At 34.7% G+C, this 21,434-nt stretch overlaps 4 protein-coding genes and 1 pseudogene across 4 annotated transcripts in view; 2 read left to right on the forward strand and 3 right to left on the reverse strand.

The window, feature by feature from the left end:
- SERPIN1 (Serine protease inhibitor (SERPIN) family protein) overlaps positions 1 to 1,055 on the reverse strand; it is a 1,341-nt gene extending 286 nt beyond the window's left edge. The window contains 4 exon segments of the mRNA XM_021429291.2: positions 4 to 335; positions 337 to 396; positions 558 to 771; positions 773 to 1,055. Coding sequence (XP_021284966.2) covers positions 4 to 335; positions 337 to 396; positions 558 to 771; positions 773 to 948 — 782 coding nt within the window. The 5' untranslated portion in view covers positions 949 to 1,055.
- Positions 1,056 to 3,500: 2,445 nt separating this feature from the next.
- LOC110416557 (protein NRT1/ PTR FAMILY 4.5-like) lies at positions 3,501 to 5,337 on the forward strand (annotated as a pseudogene).
- Positions 5,338 to 8,204: 2,867 nt separating this feature from the next.
- LOC110416334 (protein NRT1/ PTR FAMILY 4.6-like) lies at positions 8,205 to 11,836 on the forward strand. The gene is made up of 4 exons (XM_021428306.2): positions 8,205 to 8,411; positions 10,213 to 10,647; positions 10,742 to 10,869; positions 10,943 to 11,836. Exons 1-4 carry the CDS (start codon positions 8,214 to 8,216, stop codon positions 11,793 to 11,795), a joined length of 1,614 nt encoding a protein of 537 aa, XP_021283981.1. The 5' UTR covers positions 8,205 to 8,213; the 3' UTR covers positions 11,796 to 11,836.
- Positions 11,837 to 12,089: 253 nt separating this feature from the next.
- Positions 12,090 to 13,988, reverse strand: LOC149527222 (signal peptidase I). Its single transcript, XM_089783580.1, has 3 exons — positions 13,679 to 13,988; positions 13,287 to 13,601; positions 12,090 to 13,036 (listed from the first exon to the last, which is right to left on the reverse strand). Exons 1-3 carry the CDS (start codon positions 13,781 to 13,783, stop codon positions 12,293 to 12,295), a joined length of 1,164 nt encoding a protein of 387 aa, XP_089639706.1. The 5' UTR covers positions 13,784 to 13,988; the 3' UTR covers positions 12,090 to 12,292.
- Positions 13,989 to 14,740: 752 nt separating this feature from the next.
- On the reverse strand, positions 14,741 to 17,064 carry LOC110416559 (putative thylakoidal processing peptidase 2, chloroplastic). Its single transcript, XM_021428569.2, is given in 8 exon segments — positions 14,741 to 15,114; positions 15,286 to 15,353; positions 15,514 to 15,600; positions 15,760 to 15,828; positions 15,915 to 15,983; positions 16,070 to 16,557; positions 16,560 to 16,613; positions 16,616 to 17,064. Coding segments are annotated over 8 exon segments (1,092 nt in total). The 5' UTR covers positions 16,752 to 17,064; the 3' UTR covers positions 14,741 to 14,993.
- Between the last annotated feature and the right edge of the window lie 4,370 nt (positions 17,065 to 21,434).

The raw sequence follows: 21,434 nt of genomic DNA on the forward strand, positions 1-21,434 counted from the left end.
TGCAAGAAACCAGATTCAGAACTCACTTTCTCTACCAAAGCTTTCAACCCATCTCTTGCATCTGGAAGAAAGATGTACATGGTGAAACGGGGGATATCTCCACCTCGCTTATAAGGAAGTCCGAGCACTTTGAAACCATCATAGGCACGAAGGTACAGCTTCTTTTTGCTGGTCATAAAGGGCACTTGAACAGAACCTCCATTTGTAAGATGGAAGTCATGGTCTTTTGTTTTCAATGAATCGAATATTTCATTCCAAACTCCTTTGAAGTAAAGTGCATTAGCAAATATGAGCCCGGTCAAACGGTTCACAGACCCTGGAGGAAGAACCTTGTTTAATAAGACCATTCGTCTCCTTTTGCGCCCATAAGTTCACTTCACTCCTCATAAGATCAGCCTTCAAAAAAACCAAAAACATGACAAACAAAAAAAAGTCAATTAGCATATGAATCTCCCCAATAGAAAAGAAAAGGGAATATCGAATAGAAAATATACTAAACAAGATAAGATCATAGTTTAAAAACAAACAAAAATTACAGAGGAGAGCAAATATAATACCTCGGTTTGGTAATCAACTTCATCGGTAGCAGCCTTGTAGACATTCTTCATTATCTGTTTAAAGGAGTGCTTGAGAGGGAGAAACTTATCGACCCAAACACCGTTAGAGAAAGACAAGCGGGGCCCACCCATGGGGCTGCCGTTAGCGAAGACCGCGGATATGATTTCCGAGTAGAAGGAGCTGAGGTGGTCGTTGGACGTCGACTTGAGGAAAAAGGAGCTGGCCGAGGGTGGAACCATTTGAGCCAGCGGCGATGGCGCCCAGCACCACTTGTATAGACAGCGGCGAGAACACCAGGTTGGAGTCCCCCTCGGCTTGGGTAGTGAGAACGTGCTTCGTGAGGCTCAGAGCGACGTCGGTCCGGCTCCTGATCATTTCACGAACATCCATAGTTAAGTCTGAAAAAGAAGAGTAGCTTGAGCGAAGAGCGAAGGATGGTTGTTTTTATAGGGGAAATTCAAACGACCATTGTTGCTTTTGCCGCGTAGCGCAGGAGACTCAAGCTTGCGTGTCAATGGTAGCGTCATAGTGAAGCTTAGAATCGCCATTCTGTTTGTGGACACAAAGCCCATTTCTCATCTCACAATTGGGCTCAAATATGTCCGAAGCTATCTTGCGCCATTGTACGGTTGAACAAACAAATGGGTAAATGATTCTCATGCCAACAACATACAGACAGACAAGCTAAGAGAGAATGACAGGCTTAACTAAACTCTAAATAAGACAATGGAGTGGAGTTCAGCACTCCTCTCCCTTCATTGAAGGCAATCGTTGAACTCATAGAAAATTGAGAGTTAATGTCATCTTGTCATTGCCTACTGTCCATTGACAAGCACAAATTGCTGTGTTGAATGAAAACTGCTTGCAGAGATATGGTATAAAATTAGATCGCCGGCAGTATGGAATTGTTTTCTTTCTTTTCCCCCGTCACAGATGGTGGATGGCTGGACCACTTTCAGAAGTTGAATATTATAGTACCAAATTTTTTTGTCAAGGTTGCAGACTCCAAAATGAAACATGGTGTAATTGTCAACCCAAAACACGTTTTTTTAAGAGTATTATGGCTTTAAACATTGAATGTCAGTCGCTGCATTATCATCACAGCCATCGTGTTGAACATTATCTTAATAATTCAGAACAAAATGATTACAACTTCGAACATACATTTAATATCATTACCTCTGCATAGCTTGTTAGGTTGATTGTTCCAGACCAATATGTGGGAACATCTGTCCTGGTCAAATACTATATTCCTGTGCCATGAATTCTGCTTGAATTATGGACATCCTTCGAATTATAACATCAGACATGTTGCAAATTCTTTGAATTTCCTATGGTATTAAACCGCCTAGCAATTTATTAAAGCCAACATGCATGCGTATATCCAATGTAATGGTGTCTGAATTTTTTAAGAGACCGCAATGTTGCAGACAGCTCCAAATGTTTTGTACCTACCTGATTCGTTCCTGCGCTGAGTATGAAACATAAAGTTGTCTCAATCTCCTCTAACGGAAATTATTTTCAGAACAGTAGCTAATGCCTGCGTCGAAGTCCAACGCCAATTGTGTATTAATTACTGCCCAACGCCAAGGATCTGCTGGATTCCCTGGCATCATGACAACAGGTAAAGGTGTTTTTTTATGCCTGAAATTGAGGGCGATAGCACTGTTTGAGACGTGGATTACTCATCCATGAACAGAACTGATCTATATTATTGAAACTTGTCAAGAACTTATTGGAGGATTTGGAGTTAAAGAAAGACAGTCCTAGCTAACTCCATCAGTAAAACAAAGAAACCCCATTTGTAAGAAAGCATCTGAAAATTTAAGATTCCGCTCGTTAAAATATCATGGAGTCCAAAAATATTAAAAAAAAATCCATTGAGAGAGAAAGGTATGATAAAAAACAAAAATATTAGAGAACATTTTCAAAACATCATGTCTTAGGATTTTTTTTTTTTTGGTCTTTAGGTAACATTTGTTTTGAGAGAATTGAGAGTACATTCTTGTAATATGTTCAATTAAATTATATTATTGTGTTTATTTTGTAACAGACCACTGTAATATAATATTGTAATACAATACATTACAGTCAAGGGATGTAATGTGATTGTAGTTCAAAACCAATACAATCACATTATATTATACTCTGTAATGTTATTAAAAATATTTTTATATTTTAATTTTATTACTTTATTAAAAATATTTTATAATGTTATAATTAAAATAAAATATATAATATAAGAATTAGAAATTAAAATAAATTAACATTTATGTAATATAGGTAAAATAAATGAAAATAAAATATATAAGATTATAATAAGAAATGAAAATAAAATATATGACATTAAAAATATATTTAAGAGATGATATTATATAAAAATTAATAATAAAAAATATAAGTATATTACACTTGCATTTAATAAATAAGCATAATTTTGAATATTAACATTATATTTTCAACAAAGTACTTGTAAACCAAATACTTCACTATTATCTTCCTTGCATTTTAATTATTATTTTACTTGTATATCAAACACTATAATGTTATTTTTTCTGTAATAACATTGCTTATAATCACATTACTTACAATAACATTATATTATAAAGTACTAAACACTATCTTCATTCTTATTGACCTTTAGTTGCAAATGATATCTCTCTCTCTCTCTCTCTCTCTCTCTCTATACACACACACACACTCAAACAAGTTAAAATTGTATCTTAAAGGCCAATCTTTTGTTAAGACGTAATGTTTCTATTTACTCTCTTTTGAGCCAGAGAAGATAGGAAGCTAGCCTTCAGCATAATGGTAAGTAGTGGCAACTTACTGAGGATAATGTAGACATTTGCCACCACCCTTCTTTTATTGGTCATCCCTTAATTGTTTTATTTGCTTCAGTAGGCTAATTAGTTTCTTCTGTTATCACCTAATAGGGCATATTTAGTGATTTCATAAGCCAAGCCACGTAAGAAACAAGACTAGGAGGAAAAAGGGCTACACTTTTTGTCTACGGTAACCATTCCTTCTTTTTTTCCCCTCTTTAGAAATTTGCTTGTTTTGTAATGCCTTTCACTCTTTCCTTAGCTATTTTTAATTGTGATTTCTTGCAGCCATGGAAAGACTAGAGAATGTGGCATTTATCTCCAATGCCATAAGCCTGGTAATTTACTTTTACGACTTCATGAACTTCAACTTAACAAAATCTACAACCACCTTTACAAATTTCATGGGGACTTCATTTTTACTAGCACTCTTTGGAAGGTTCATCTGTGACACCTACTTGTCAAGATTCAAGACTTGTGTCTTGTTTGGGTGCATAGAATTGCTAGTAAGTCATTTATCATCCTCATATTTTGTTGACGAAGCTAGTATAAACGAATAACTTGTCCACCAGTCAAACTGATTGAGTGCCATAGCACTTTCCATTTGCTACCTTAGTTAGTTATCTGTGCATCAAATCCATAATTTTGGCTAAAGGAAACCATGAAAAATGTAGCAACCTAACAAATTTATAAAGAAAAAAAAACATATAACTCTATTGACTAAATTAATTAAGCACAAAAAATCACCAGTTCTTCGATGTAAATGGAAACTAATCCCGAATAACTTATGTTCTCTTTCATGATGATCAAATTAAGAATTTAGTCCTCTAGTAATCTAAGATTTGGTTGATTCATAAATTTGTAAGGATATGCCTTCTTAGCATTACAAGTGTACTTCCACCGACTAAGACCAACCCCTTGCTAAGGTCTTGCTCCAAGCTGAACAAATCAATTCCAGGTTGTAGATAGTAGCCAAGTTGCAATACTTTTTATTGGTGTATACTTTGTTGCTTTTGGCACCAACGTGGTTAAAAGAGCTTTACCATCATTGGGATTTGATCAATTTGATGAAAAGGATCCTCAAGAATCAGCTCAATTGTCTAGTTATTTCAACTAGTTCTTTCTTAGTTTCACCGTTGGAGCTATAGTTAGGGTGACTTTCATCGTATGGATAATCTCAAATCAAGGTTGGGATTGGGTGTTTGGTGTATGCACCGTGGCGGTCTTGTTTGCCCTTGTGTGTCTAAGCATGTGCAAGTCATTGTATCATAACAATGTTCCCAAAGGGAGTCTTCTCCTTCGTATTATAAAGGTAAGTAGTATTACAAAAAGAAATTATGCTTATTAATAGGTCAAAGATTTCATATATGATCACAATTTCATCTTGATTACTCAAAAAATAATAAGAATCCTTACTAGAATTCGATATCTTCAACAAATTGGAGTTGGACTGGTGCTTTCAGCCATTTCCATGGCAGTTGTTGGAATTGATGAAACATGGTGCAAATCTGTGGCCATTCAACACAACATGGTGGATTCTCTTCAGCCTCCGCCGATAAGTGTGTTTTGGCTTGGATACCAATATGCTATATTTGGGTTGGCCGACATGTTCACTTTAGTTTGGTTGTTAGAGTTCTTCTATGCAGAGAGTTCAGCAAGGATGAAGTCATTGAGTACAGCCATCTCATGGTGTTCACTAGCTTTCGAATACTTCTTGAGCTCGGTGGTGGTGGAGGTGGTGAACAAGGTCAGTGGTGGATGGCTGGCTAATAACAATTTGAACAGAGACAAGCGCAACTATTTTTACTGGTTATTGGCAGTGGTGAGTATGGTGAACTTTGGTATCTACTTGGTTTGTGCCTTTTGGTATATGTACAAGAAGGTGGAAGTCGTGAATCAAGAAGAAAATAGAAAATCCGTCAAGGGAAAATAGCTTGAGATGGTGACAAGTTAGAATCACTAGGTGTCTAGGTCATTCGACCTTATTTACATAAATAAAGTTAACATTAATTATAAAAATAAAACCCTAAAGATTGAATCAAATGGGAGAAAAATAAAGTGAGTACTCCTATTAATTTGCTAACATCACCATAATTACTAGCCATGAATTAAGACCCAAATTGCAAACAAATTTTGAGATTGCAACAAGAGGTACAATTAACAGCGTCTCAAATTTATATAACAATTAAGTGTTTAGTATCGTGTGCATTGTACTTATAAAGCGATAAAATGTTGATACATTGAAAATATGATCCGTCAAATCCTTGTATTATTATCTGTAATTGAATATATTTACTTTGCTTAAAAAACACTTCAAAATTATATAAAAAAGTTTAATATACCCTTCACAGATAGAAGAACATGTGATTGTGCATTGCAATAATGCCATAAATGGGGCTAGCCTTTAAACTAAACCATGGTTTCATGCTTCATGTCTATCTTTAAGGCTTATAAAACATTGACCTGCATGAAGATGCATGCTTCCCCATTCAAGGGGCTGACATTCTATACATTTAGTAACGATGTTGTCGCCTATAATCAATGTTCCTTCTTACAAAATGAAAATCATAATTCTACGGGCTGAAAAGGTATAAAAGAGAAACTATTATCTATGAACAGGAATCGTTGAATAAACCCATAACATAAGAAAATATGCTAGGGATTCTTATCTCCTATAATTATATATTAAAAAAGAGATTGTTTATCCTTTTTACAGAAGTGAGTGACAGTTCCTTACAAGCATTACAAGATAGCATGAAGAGTATCTTCGCGTGACACACCAGACTTCGTTTATTTGTCTATTAGATGATTCGACTCTGTCGAAATGTATAAAAATCATTTTAAAACTATTTTATTCTCTAATTTTGTTTCAGATTAAGTGGTTACATATTACAAGTTTGCACATAGTATCTATGAGCTCCATGAAAATGGGTACTCTAAAAGAATATCATGTTACTACTAAGAATGGTAACCTTAAGATTTGGGGTCCTCAACACAAACATTTTCTTGTTATAAAAATTCAAAAAGAGCACCTCTAAGAGACTAAAATCTCTTTAAATTAATCATCGAAGATGCTTGTATCTTCATATATACTTTAAAATGTATATATTAAGTGTGAAAAGGTAATGGTTGAATGGACATGGAGCGAGAAAGCACATGTCGGGAAGATAATAATAATAATAATAATAATCTTATTATTCATTTATTCCTTAGTCTTTATCGAAGTGTAATTAAAGGTACAACATATATATAATTTTATACAAAGTAATCCTTGAAAACCCTCATGAATTCGCATCAAGAACAAGTCAAGGCGAGGAAGTGGGTATTAAATTAAAAGGCAAAAAGGATGATTGGAAGGTTGTAAGTTAACAAATGAATGGAAAAGAAGTAAGTACAAAGAGAGAACCCTAGGAAAGAGTTTTATAAGAAGATAGAAGGCATTGGATCCAGATCCACGGCCATTAGAATATCCACCGCATCGTCGAGTCAACAAATAAAGTGGAGCACACTCATGAGGGATAAGCTGTTCATATTTGGGAGAAAGGGTCTCGTGAGGGGAAACAAAGACTAAACAGAAAATTAATTTCTCGTACAAGTAGATGCCACTTGTTTCCTTGTTGTTTCTCTTGTTAAGATTTACTTAGAATAATGTGAAATTAAGGCTTTTCATTTTTATTTTATTTATTTTGTAATATGATTGGAACTATTTTCGGATTTTGCTAGCTCTAATTTTCTTTCAAGACGATTATAAAAGTATACTTTCTCATATTGACAAGAGACATTCAAGATTTTACTTATCAATAGAATTAATCCGTATTCATAATTTAATTTTAATATATAATTGAATAAAACTTCATCCAAGATATGTCGACTTGAGTTTTAATGAATATGGCCAAAATTTAGTGATAATTCTTAATATATAAATATATACATATAACTTTCACTACACTCAAATATTTATAATACTGAGAATTATTACATTAATACTCATGTAATACACATCCTAATAGTTTTCAAGCTTAAATTTTAGGGTATAGGGAATGCCAAATAATAATAATAATAGTCACATGAAATCGCTGAGAAAAAAAAATAACCACATGAAACTCCACTACATTAATTCCAATAAAATATATGTACTTGTAAACCAAAAAATGTTATAATAATGTGTGAAGTAATTAGTAGCAATTGACTACCAAGTGATTATTATGACCAGAAACAATATATTTGCCTGAACCAAGTTGAATTTTAAAATTTAGCAAAGTTTATTACGGATATACAGAGAGGGTTGTTGTGAAGCGAAGAAAAGGTAAAATGCTGGATACTTGTGCTTATATATATTCATAGGGTTTGATGTGGTTATGTCCCCACAGACGCTGACCCAGAGCCAACGTTCCCTTTCTGGTTTTTCTTTTGCATCCTGGAATTAAGAAAGAAGAAGAAACAAAGTTAGCTCTCAGAGCGAAAATGGTAAAATCTTTCCTGATTTGAATTTCGAGATGGTCTTTGAAAACGCTCAAGAAATGTGGTGTGTGTGTGTGTGTGTGTTCTCCATGAACAAAATGTGGAGAAAGCTGAGCCCACCTGCACCCTTGCTTTTATCTCTTTCTCACTGGCTAATCTGTGTCTTGTGTCTCTATACAAACAGGAAATCCATGGAGAAGATAAACATCAACCAAGGCAAGAGAAAAGGGTAGGAGGATTGAAAGCTGTACTTTTTGTCTATGGTAACCACGATATTGCCCTAACCTGTCTGCATTTGATTAGTTAAAAATGGTCTCTGTCTCTGATTGTGGGTGCTTCATTCATGCAGCGACGGAGGGGCTGGAGAACATGGCGTTTATTGCCAACGCCGTGAGCCTTGTGACTTACTTTATGGGGTACATGAACTTCAGCTTGACAAAATCTGCAAACGCAGTCACAAACTTCATGGGAACTTCATTCATCCTAGCATTCTTAGGAGGAGTCATAGCTGACACCTACTTGACAAGATTCACAACCTGTGTCCTGTTTGGATTCCTGGAATTGCTGGTACGTTGTCTTATCATCCTCTCACTTTCACATAGGGCTCAACATCTGCCCTTCTCGACCCCTGGTTTCCTGCTTAAACATCATATATTATACACTTCTGCTCTCTTGTTCTACCCTCTCTCCAATTCCAGGGTCTTTGGCTTGGATATTGAAATGATAATCTTGTAAATGGAGTTGGTTGATCAATTAATAATCAAAACATTTATAACTTTAATCATTACTATTTGGAATTCCAAATTTATTGGATAATATAATAAAAAAGAAATCATTTCATTTTCTTCATCAAAAGTTTCAAACAAGAACTGCTTCCCACTCAATTAAGCATCAAAACTATTTACTAAAATTGTTTGGAATTTTAAGGTTAATTTAGGGTTCCAATTTTTTAGTTAATACTAGTAAAATTTTGGGTTCAATATCATATTGGGGAAATCTTTTTTCTCTACAAGCTGTTCCATATATTTGTATCAATTTCAAATTGCTTAAAATCAAACAAATGCTTAATTATATAAATAAAATTAAAGAAAAGCTTGAAACTAATTATTGCTTGAATTACATAATAATATGTAAACATGGCACTAATATGTAATAATAATAAGCAAAATTCATTGCTTGAATTATATAATTAAAAGTAAAAGTTATTGCTTGAATTAAATAAGAATAAAATTTATTGCTTGAATTATATAATAAAAAGTAAAAGTTATTGCTTGAATTATATAAGAATGAAACTTATTGCTTGAATTATATAATAATAAGTAAAGGTTACGAAATTATATTCTGATGTTGATTTAAGGGAAAGAAATACTACTAGTCTCTTTCAAACATGGCACTACTATTTTTTTTCTAAGTAATTTCTATGTATTAATTTCTAATTGAGTCTAGTCTTGAGTTTGTTAATGTTGTAAACCATTACTCTATATGATATATATTCCTCTAATCCGTAGGGAAAATATATATCATCGATTAAATTATCGAAACAACAATTTGACGAAAAGAATAAAATTTCTTATATAACTAAGGTAGGTACTAAACTTATTTTAATAAAAAATGTGTCATCATGGCATTGCATGATTTTTCGTCTAGTCCTCTTTATTCTTTAGTCTTTAATTTTATGATCGCGATATACTAAAGTAAACAATTAATATAAAACAGACCCATTTTAGGAGATAAAATGTGGATTATAATTATCTTACTTATCTAAATTACTATATTTATAATTGGTGGGATTAATTTTTTAAGCAACTGAGTGTGATTGGGGCTCACCCCCAATCTGTTAAGTTTTAGATTGGAGATTAGGGTATTTGAATTTGAAATCTCTTTTCAGTTTGGAGATTAACATGTGTGGTGATTAATTGATGCCATGTCTAAACTATTATTTAATACTAAAAAACAATAGTATGGTTCTTTCAAGGAAGATATAGTACGAGAAAGAAGATGATTATGATTTCATAATACTCCAAAACAAAAGAAAAGAAAGAAAAAACATTACAAAAAGACCAATCCTTAATGTTGTTCCATAGTTTAACCATCCATGTGCAGCTTGCCGGCTTCCACATGCTCCCACGCAATATAACAATGGCTTCGTTTTGGTAGTCACCTTCCTTTGGTCCCATACTATCTATTCCAAGGAAGATGGCTGTTACTGCCATTTTTTAATATTAAAAAAAGAGCCCAATTTCATGGAACAAACGGACATACAATGTCTTCGGTTGTATATACGTAACTGTTTGATGATCAATCAAATTTTAAGATGTTTTGGAAAAGCTATGAGTGAGCAAACTTGAGCTGGTTCTTACATATGCAGGGATATGCCCTGCTGACAATACAAGCACACTTCGATCAACTGAGGCCAACTCCTTGCACGGATGTTTCGAAACAATGCGAGGCTGCAAAGAGTGGCCAAGCAGCAATTCTTTACACTGGTCTATACCTGGTAGCTCTAGGGACAAGCGGGGTTAAGGCGGCCTTGCCATTGCTGGGAGCTGACCAGTTCGACAGAAACGACCCTAAAGAGGCAGCTCAACTTTCAAGCTTTTTCAACTGGTTCATGTTTAGCTTGACTGGTGGATCTATAGCTGGTGTGACCTTTGTTGTGTGGATAAGTTCTAACAAGGGTTGGGATTGGGCGTTCGGGGTGTGCGGTTTAGCAGTCTTGCTTGCAATTATGTCTGTATGGATTGGCAAGCCATTTTATAGGGATAATGCCCCTCGAGGAAGCCCCATAATTCGAATCCTACAGGTACATGTCATGTCTTTTGCCATCATAAATAGTTTTGCATGTAAGAATTAATGACATGAGTTCACGAATCATGGCCCTCTTTTCCTGTTTCAAGGTATTTGTGGCTGCCATCCGCAACCAAGACCTTCCAATACCAAAGAAGGAAGATGAACTACATGAGATTTATGACAAAGGAACACTGGTGATGCCTAATGAAATTCTTCAGAGAACCAATGAATTCAGGTATCCATTTAAATTTTCTCAAGTTTCTTTTGTTTTAACTAGCTCTCACGTAAATACATCACCAAATTCCCAGATTCTTGGATAGAGCAGCAGTGAGTAGGATCCCGTTGGGTGAATCAGCAGTACCTCCAGGACCTTGGAGGCTTAGCACAGTGACCCAAGTTGAAGAAACAAAGATTCTACTTCGCATGCTCCCGATTGTACTTAGCACTCTTTTCATAAATACTTGCTTGGCTCAACTCCAAACTTTCTCCATACAACAAAGCATGACCATGGATACCCACATCCTTGGTTTTAAGATCCCTGCTCCCTCCCTCCCTGTCATTCCCCTGGGGTTCAACTTCATTTTTTTACCAATTTATGACCGCATTTTCGTTCCAATTGCCCGAAGAATGACAGGAATTCCCACTGGAATCCGATATCTTCAGCGAATTGGAGTTGGATTGGTGCTCTCAACCATTTCCATGGCAATTGCTGGAGTCATGGAAACCCGGCGCAAATCTGTGGCTGTTCGACACAACATGGTAGACTCTACAGAACCACTGCCAATGAGTGTGTTTTGGCTTGGATTCCAGTATGCTGTATTCGGGTTGGCTGATATGTTCACATTGGTAGGGCTGCTAGAGTTCTTCCATGCAGAGAGCTCAGCTGGAATGAAGGGAACGAGCACAGCTATCTCATGGTTTTCACTAGCATTTGGGTACTATATAAGCTCAGTGGTGGTGGAGGTGGTGAACAAGGCCAGCGGGGGTTGGTTGGCTTCTAACAACCTGAACAGAGACAAGTTGAACTACTTCTACTGGTTATTGTCGGCGTCGAGTGCTGTTAACTTTGTTATTTACCTGGTGTGTGCCTCCCGGTACAAATATAAGAACGTGGAAATGAAGCGAGAAGAAAACCCTTATGCTGGTAATACCATGGACTAGGATTTATGATCAAAGGTTTCCCCATGCAATTGTTCCTATATTGATGTTTACGTACCTATATTGAGTGGTTGATTTACATGAATAAAGAAACAAAATAAGAATCACCAATTCAAAATATGGCTTGAGTTCAACTTTTATAGATACAAGATAATTGGGGTAAGGAGGGAGAATAATCTCTAAACAAACAGTTTGAGGTGCATCTTTGCCTAAAATTAGAAGCTTGACCTGCTGCCTATAATACAAGTTAACATGAAACAGAGATCCTAATATTGCTGTTATTGTACAGTAAAGGAGTAAAGGCAATGCAAATGAGTGGAAGTTCTTTCACCACTCCCTTCTTTTTTCTTTGTAATTACAATTTACAACACCAATCAAGGATGCTTTCCATGTAACTGACATGCATATCTTACACACGAGGAATGGACAAGATGACTGATGGCGCATTGCATTGATCTGTAAACTTCACCTGAAATAAAACCATCTTACGAGGTTTTCCACTACCATTTGACATCCAGTGTCAAAGCCTCAGGAGGGACAAGAATAGATGGGAACTTTGTAAAAGAAATGTTTGACAACAAATTACTCCATGAGACTGTATCTACACCAACAAAAGGTCTGACCTTCTTGATCATAAGGGGCTTCAACTTCTCTGCTTCAATCCTTGCCGTTACATCAAACCAAAGGTGTTCAACAGTTGGCTTCGTCCTCCATTCAGCTAACATACCACGAACACTCTCATTCTTCCCAATGTTTTTCTCCAGCTCTAGCTGGAAATGAATAATGGGTGACGCTTTAGTTTTCACATTAAGAGAACTGGAGAAACCATTTCCATTGTCTCTGTCACCTAAAAAGGTCCTGAGGACCTTTTGTAGCTTGGATATCCTCAAACTTATTGAATCCATAGGATAAGACTGTTTCATGTAAGCGCGATCACCATAGCACTTTTCGGGTAGCAGCTCAATAGTATCCAAGGATGGGAAAACAGCTTCGATGTGGGCATCAGGGTTTCGAGTCCGGTAGGCAACAAGAGATACCGACCCTAAAGCATTCACAGGAAGCAATGGCATGCAGAACGAATGCCGGAAGGACCAATATCCAGTTTTCTCCTCGACTTCACTTTCATTCACAGGCAAACCAAAACTAAACGTGTGGAAAAGAGAGATTTCTTGAGCTCCACTTACTTCAACAGTGATGCCTTCACCAACAAGGACCCGCTTCAGATCTGTATGAGATGTGTTCAGCTGATTGCCAAATACCCAAAGCTTCAGACTACTACTAGTAGATGATAAACATTTGCAATGTCGAACTAAATTAAGAAAGTACATAATTCAAAATCAAACATTAAATTAAGCTACAATAAAGATAAGACATTTATTGTTGATGATACGTATTAATTGAACAACAATAACAGAAAAGAAGCCTTCTTTCAAACAAGTCAAGCATTGAAGAAAACAAGCTAATGAGGAAATCAGAATAAAAAGCATTGCATACCGGTAAAAGGAGGGAAGCTTTGTGATTGGGAGCGAGGCGTAACTCAAAGGGACCTTCCATTTTAAAGGAATCGAGCACCGCTGTGGAATTAATTTCCTTGACGAAATCAAGGAAATCGCCGCCACTTCCTTTTCTGAACGTGCCCCGGGAAGATACTTCGTCGGGGAATTTGAAGAGCAGATGAGTCTTTCCAAATCGGATCCGAAACTCGTCTCTTTTGCCAGCCCCAAACCTAGCCTTGCTCACTTCCAATTTCGAAAAGTTAAGCCCTTCCAACTCCCATTTATGCTTCAAAGCAATCTTCTCCAATACATCCTATAACAAAAACGGGGAGATTAATGAGAATTAAAAACTAGATTTTTTTTTTTTACCACTCGATTTGATCTTTTTACCTGCAAGATTTGGGGGTTGTTTGATTGGAGAGGATTAAAAGACAAGGATAAGATCTCAGAGAGAAGGAAGAAGAGGAGAGACAAGAGGAAACGGCTGCTCTTCATCGTGGCGGTTGTTGCTGTTTCGCGGCGCAACCGGGACTTTACTGTGAACCGGATCAAATGAGTCAGTCACTCGCTCTCTTTGAACAAGGATTCTGGCGAAATGACGGTTATGGGCTTGTGGCCCCGAATCCCAGTTGGCGGTGATTTCATCGTCACGTTAAACGGGCGGTCGGGATTGGGATGGGTAGTAGCACCTAGGAACATTCGTGGGTACTTGCAAGGAAAGCTTCCTAAACTGCCACGTAGTCTTTCTTTTATTTTTACAAATTATACATAATATTTTTTGAAAAATTTAAATTCTTTTATCAACCAACTTATTTCACCCACACGTTAAATATAAAAAAATAAATAATATTTTAATTAATAATAATATTCGATGATATAATTTTTTTATTAAAAAATAAAAATATATAAATTTAATTAAATATAATAAAAAATAAAATACAATATTTCCCAAGCTTTTTCAATTTTTTTTCTTTCTTATTCTTCTTTGTTTTGATCTTCCAAAGATTAGTGAAGATTGTGGCTAAACTGCAATTACTAGTGATATTTCACATAACTCAAATGTTTTAAGTATTGTTATTGGATGTATTAATAAACGGGACAAGAATTGTGACTTGTCACATCTTATTTTTATTACATATGAAATGAAGTTCAAGCATTTAAATATGCCAAGCAACCAACAGAAAGTTTTGTTGAGAAGTACAAGTACATTTAATATCAAAGGCCTTAAGCATGGTTGTTGGTATCATCAAGCCTTCCCTTTCCACATTCAACAGATCATCCGCCGACCAAAACTAAGAATCTGAATGTACTGCCTCCAGCTTTTCCCCTTTCTTCTACCATCAAATCTGACCTGCTTCCTTCCAAATTTATCAACCACCTTAAGACCTTGGATCCTCACTTCAGTTCATTTCATAAGGGCAGCCCGCATTCTAGAACGCAATAAGAATGATATAAGCACCAAAATGAGATAAAGCAAGATACCAGATATTCTTCCAAATCCTTGTCAATGTATATTTGACAATATGATTACAGGAAAAAAATGTGCAGGTGGCCAACATTTGGCCATCAACAAAAGATACACACCAATGAATATGAAGAATTGATTATCCATCTTAAACCATGTCCAAGGACATGAAAATGAAGTTCGATATTCACAGATGCTCAACATGAGCCACTTAAGTTAAGAAATTCGTTATCTCAGATGTCAAGAAACTGCTACAGCAATCTTCCCCACATGTGGATCATGTATAGTATCTGAAACCTTGGAAGGAGGCCAATAGCGAAATACAGATCTACCAACAATGTTTTCGATGGGAAGTGGACCCCTAAAAAAGAAGGTAACAAAAACAAGATGTCAGATATAAAAGATCACATTCCTAAAACAAGAAAGGGACACCAATTAAAACTCTGTAAGGTTGCCAAAGTATGCTGCATATTTTTCTTCTATAGTTTGTCCGATACATTCCCGAATAGTGGAAATGAAAACTTGGAATTACCAGTTATGGGAATCAAAACTGTTATTGCGATTATCTCCCAATACGAAAACATAACCTTCGGGCACAACCTGCAAAATCACCCAAAGGAAAGCATGAATTCTGCTAACCAATGTGATTGACTCAGTGACCATGTAACAAGCATGATGAGGAACCGGAGATAAAGATAGATATGAACAAAGTGCAATATACAAATGAATAAACAAGGACGGTCAGAAGTAAGACACTAACCACTGGATCCATTTCATAAGCTAATGGCTCTAGAACAAAATCTTCATCTTGAGTAACACCATTGATGAACAGCTTGCCATCACGAACCTACCACAAATTGAATATGGAATATCAGAAATGATGAACAATATACAATTTACAGACAGAGGCTAAATGGGGAAAAGTGAAATAAACGGAAGTAAAGTGAAGATGAATAAAGACCTTGTATGTTAAACAAAATGAATTTACATAATCTTATGGGCTTACTTCAACACAGTCTCCAGCCTTCGCCACTATTCTTTTTATAAACACATCACCTGAACTGAAACCAATTTCCTACATATTGAAATAAAACAATCGGCAATGAAGACTGCAGATAAGCAATGATATTCGAGTTTGAAAGAGCAAATTGTAAGACCTACCTGCAAGATAGGAGGTGCCCTGAATATAACAATATCAGAAACTTCAGGCTTTCTAAAGAAATATGAAACCTGTTGATATCAGAAAAAATAAACAAAATTAACCACATAATCTCGATTCTATTGTCCATTAAGATGATTCAGTAAAAGATAATTACCTTCTCAGCCAAAACGCGGTCGCCAACATCCAAAGTAGGGTACATAGAAGTTGACGGAATTGACTTTGGCTCAGCCATAAACGACCGGAAAAGTATACTTACAGTTACAGCAGTCAAAGCAGCCTTGGCATCTTCGGAGCAAACATTTAGCAACCTCGAAATCCAACTGCTTTTAACAAACCCTTTGGGATCCAACTCCAAACTCAAACTTCGATCCTCATTACTTGTTCCTCCTCTATCCACCTCACTACTCTCCGGTCCGCCCGAAGCCGGTTCATTATACAGCAGCCACTTCGATCCCTGCAAGAAAGAGATGATCGAAGTGGCTTTAAAAGGAGAAATTCCACAAAGTCCCATTGTAGTAGCCGAGGAACAAGAACCATAAGCAGTTGACTTCATCAGCGAGATCAAACCAACGATAATCGGGTTATTGCAACCATCTTTAAGGATCTCTGCGGCGAGGGTCGAGTACATGCTCGACCGCGGTGGCGGAGATCGGCGGCGTGGTAGTTACGGGCAGGGGAAGGATCGATGTCGGATTTTTGTTGGGGGAAAGGAAACGGGATCGGAGCCAGCATTCGTGGACGGATCGGGAAGAGCAGGATCCGAGACGGAAACCGGCGTTGGAGGCTAGGTTCTGGGCAACGTAGCCGGAGTAGGTGAAGGTGACGCGGATAGCCATATTGAGCAATTGGATAATAGATTAAGATTTGGTAAATTCTGGGTTCGGAAAATAAGAGGGTTGCTCTTAGGAACCCTAAAAGCAAATGAAAGCCATTTTCGATGAAGCGATCAGTGAACGAGAGACGGAAGCGATGAATCGGGGTGTTGGGCTAGACCAGGGGAGAGAAAGGGAAGCTATTTTAAAGTTGGCTAGGGAAACAGGGATGCCTTCGGGAAGAGACGGTCCAGAGTCCGGAGCAGAGAACCAATCTCAGGTTCGCCAAGGGGATTTGGGGTTTCGGGAGGTAAGGGTTCAACAGCGGCATAGACGAGAAGAGTTGGGGGGTTTATAAAGGGTAGGCGATTATTTTTCGCACTGTCATAGTGGACTGGTTTGTTTCCATATTTACGAAATTACCTGTATATTTTCTAATATAATATTCTAACTAATTTTAATAAAGGTTTTTTTTAATTGATGAAGGGAGATTCAGATATTATTTTTTAAATAAGAAATTATGTATTATTTATTTATTTATTTATTTTGATACAATTTAATTTAATAGGGTTTCTTAGACATTTATTAATAAAATTCTTATAAAAAATATTAATAAAATAATACTAATAAACTAAATAAATTCTCATTTTGGCCAAAAATATTAAAAATAAAAGTTAAATTATGCATTTCATTCTTATACTTTATCAAAATCGTAGATTTCATCTATGTACATAATCTGTGTAAATTTAAATTTTGTACCTTTTTTAATTTATTAATTTAAATTTAAATTTTAATATCATTAAATTTTACTCTTAAATATAAAATTTTGACTGATTTAACATGTAATTAATCAAAATGATATCATTTTTTTTACTAATATAACATTGATTATATGTTAGTGTGATATTAATTTGATTGATAATAAGTTCATTTTGACGTAAAGATTTGTTCCTCATTATTTTGCTCGTGAGTTAAAAAATTATTAATCCAACATTAACAAGCAAGAAATGATTCAATAATGATGTAGAAACACACACAGAGCACATAAATCAATAATGATGTAAATTTGTTGGAGGATGGAGGGTATTTTTGACACCAACTCTCTCATGTTGACTTGAGACAGCCAATGGTGTTTTTTCCTTTTTTTTTCCCATTTATTGTTTCCTTTTTAAGTCCATCAGTCCGGTCTGAACCTTCTTGTGACTTTCCTAGTTCGACCACATCCAACTAACGTGGAAATTTCAACTCACCAAAACGACAACGGAAAAGGCTTGTCTTCCCTCGAAACTTCGTCAAGCTAGAGGTCCCCCGTTATCAGTTACAGGATAATTATTATATTAATATATTAATAAAAAAAGAAAAAAACAAAACAAAACTTTATGGCAGTGATTGGGGAGTGACGTAAGCGCATACCTCAGCTACGAATTCCCCGAATGGTCAACCAACATTATGATCATGTCTTAATTAAGATTGGTCTAAATAATTCACATAATTACTTAGGAATAAATTCATGATTAAGGAATCATTTGTTTACGTCGATCAATCAAATCAGCTCCAGAGATGGAGAGAGAGGCAAAATTTGACTGGTCTTCTCGGACAAATGAATTCACGTTTTAATTAAACTGTCTATTAATCTTAATTTAGTTTCCTAACTTGCCGCAAGTGACAGATCATCTGCTTTAATTAATCTTAATAAGTGCCTTTCAGAATACTGATTAGTATTTATTAAAAATAACAAAGGAAAGTGGGGACAAATTTAATGAAATAAGCCACAACTATACATAATGTCAAAGGAAAAATACTGAAATTTAACATTGATAGACCAATTATAGTCATCTAAGAAGGGTAAGGATTTAAGAGAATTTCTTTCCACAAAACAAAAAATTAATAATGTGAGTCGTGAATATATTTTGAAATCGGATAAACTTCACCTACATCATTTGTAATTTCAAAATTTGTACGTGATGTTTGTTCTCATTGATGATCAAACTTAAATGTGTAAGAGACAGAAAAGTATGCATCTTTGAATCCTTCGTTTATCATGTTCAGATTCATTCGGTTTGGAAAGTCAATGCAACAAAACAGAACAAATACTCTGAACGTTCTCTGCTTGACCACGACATATCCTCAATAGTCATAGCCCACGAGGTGTAGAAACATTATCCAGCTTGGTCTTGGCTGTGACCCAACCCCGTTCGTGGGCTAAGCTGATGTAGGCTGAAGTGATGATGGTTCTTTCAGGTCTGCATACCCAACCCCATGTAGTTCTTCGGCTACTACAGTCCAACCAACTCACTTATAACTCATCAGCAACAAGGAAATTACATGATCAGTTCTTAGAAGAAAGTTTTAGTTCCAAATATTTACTAATTATTCATATTAAAACCTCAATGTGAAAACAATCGGAAGTAAGTCCCCATAAGAAAAAAACGATTACTTAGAAGAAATAAAAGCAAAATAAGGGACGACAGCAATAATTTTCCGCATGGAAATTTCTTTGACAAAAGCTAAGAGAGATTTAGATTACAATAAAGGACAACATGACAATTTCATTTTGTTCAATTTTTGACAATTTTTTTTTTCTTACATTACAATAAAGGACGACAAGAAAATGACATGATTCAAAGTAAGAATCGAATTGCTTTTGTCTTTGTCTTCGTTTTAATTTATTCATTGGCTAAAAATGTAAGTTACTTGCTAATATTAGCACATGTATAAGTGGAGTGATTTGAATGTGGACAGAGAAATTCGGAGGGCATATCCCTAGGAAAAGGCCCAAATTCAACAAAGCCGGTCTAATACTAAAGTGAAGTTTGACTATCTGAATCTCTGCTTAAGGACAGCAAACCCCAACATTTTCTTTTCTTTACTTTTTGATGTTACTCTTATGGGTTCGTTTGGTATCATAGATATAAAACACATTCTATGTAATATGACTTATTAAATTACGTTACAGTATTTGTTTTGTAACAGATCACTGCAAAATCACATTACAGCCAATAAATGTAATACGATTGCAGTTCAAAATCAATACAATCACATTACATTGCACTCTGCAATGTTCTTAAACACAATTTTACCCTTCAATTTTATTACTTTATTAAAAATATTTTATAATATTATAATTAAAATAAAATATATAATATAAGAATAAAAATTAAAATAAAATAAAATATAAAAAATTAATATTTATATAATATAGGTAAAACAAATTAAAATAAAATATATAATATAAAAAATATATTAAAGAAATGAAAATAAAATATATAAAATTATAATAATAAATAAAAATAAAATATATGACATTAAAAATATATTTAAAATATGATATTATATAAAAATTAATAATAAAAATATAAATATATTAAAAATAAAATATAAAATATTATAATAATAAATAAAAATAAAATATATGACATTAAAAATATATTTAAGAAATGATATTATATAAAAATTAATAATAAAAATATAAATATATTAAACTTATATTTTAATAATTAGGGGTACTTTTGACAATTAACATTACATTCTCACTAAAGTACTTATAAACCAAACACTATAATGTTATCTTCTCTGCATTTTAATCATTATTTTGCTTACATACCAAACACTGTAATGTTATTTTCCTTGCAATCACATTGCTTGCAATCACATTACTTACAATCACATTATCTGTAATCGCATTGCATTGTAACGTACTAAACGTCATTATATGTCAAGTTAATTTTAAAGGTGATGGGTAAAGTGGATTTTGTCCTTGTATAATTATGATATTTAGTTAATTTATTGTTTTTATTTTTCTTTTCCTTTTTTAATCTATGATGAGGATGAACTTTTTCATGTTTTGCATGAGTTAAAGAAAGAATTATGAACCTAGCTTAAGATAAAGTCATGATTTTCCATTTAACTAAGGTGCAAAGTGTCACGTCAAGTGTTTTAATTTTATATTAAATAAATAAAAAAATATTAAAAAGCTTATAAACATAGACATGGATAAAATGATTAAAGACGATCAAGATATCGTTAGATTAAGAGATAAATAATATTATATTAAATATATAAAAATATATATAAAGAATTTTAATATAACATACATAAATATAAAATATTATATATTTTATCGAATTAATCTTTTAAGAAAGAGATCATGAAGTTCGAGACATAAACACTTGATCACAAGGAATCCCTTTGACATAATTTTTCTAATGCACTATTGGTGGCATGAGCTGTTCATTGGATTAAAAAAGAACCAATTCAACGGCACCATAGCCAATATTTCATTTGTACCATACATTCTTCAGATACGGAAGAGGAAAAGAAGGCACTAGTGTCGACTCCCGAGTTTCCTTTCGGCGGGGGGAGGGCCAGTTCCCTACCTTCGCTTAAAATTATTTAAAAATATAAATATATATATATATTTGACGGTCCATCAAAAATTAAATGCTAACTAAAACAATACTTTGGGTATTATTATGATGATTAATAGGGTAAAATCTACCGCATGCTTTACCATAAACATAATTAAGCATGCTGCTATTATATAATTACTAGTACTAATCTAATCGTAAGGTTTAAGCTAAGCCATAAATCATATAGTTTCGGAGGCCATGCGCGGTTAATTATCAAAAAGAGGTAAAACATTTGGAGCCACGCCAGACGGGTGGCACGTGGTAGTGTCGGTAAACTCTGACACTTTTCGCCCTTTTT

Source organism: Theobroma umbraticum, unplaced genomic scaffold, assembly GCF_002168275.2.
Source record: "Theobroma umbraticum cultivar Fairchild unplaced genomic scaffold, ASM216827v3 scaffold_51.0, whole genome shotgun sequence".
NCBI lineage: Eukaryota > Viridiplantae > Streptophyta > Magnoliopsida > Malvales > Malvaceae > Theobroma > Theobroma umbraticum.

Coding starts and splice junctions, on each gene's coding strand:
- LOC110416334 (XM_021428306.2), top strand. CDS start 8,214: ATGGCGTTTATTGCCAACGCCGTGAGCCTTGTGACTTACTTTATGGGG. Junction 10,648..10,741: donor CCATAATTCGAATCCTACAG/GTACATGTCATG, acceptor TCCTGTTTCAAG/GTATTTGTGGCTGCCATCCG. Junction 10,870..10,942: donor CAGAGAACCAATGAATTCAG/GTATCCATTTAA, acceptor CCAAATTCCCAG/ATTCTTGGATAGAGCAGCAG.
- LOC149527222 (XM_089783580.1), bottom strand. CDS start 13,783: ATGAAGAGCAGCCGTTTCCTCTTGTCTCTCCTCTTCTTCCTTCTCTCT. Junction 13,602..13,678: donor ACAACCCCCAAATCTTGCAG/GTAAAAAGATCA, acceptor TTTTTGTTATAG/GATGTATTGGAGAAGATTGC. Junction 13,037..13,286: donor AAGCTTCCCTCCTTTTACCG/GTATGCAATGCT, acceptor TTTGGCAATCAG/CTGAACACATCTCATACAGA.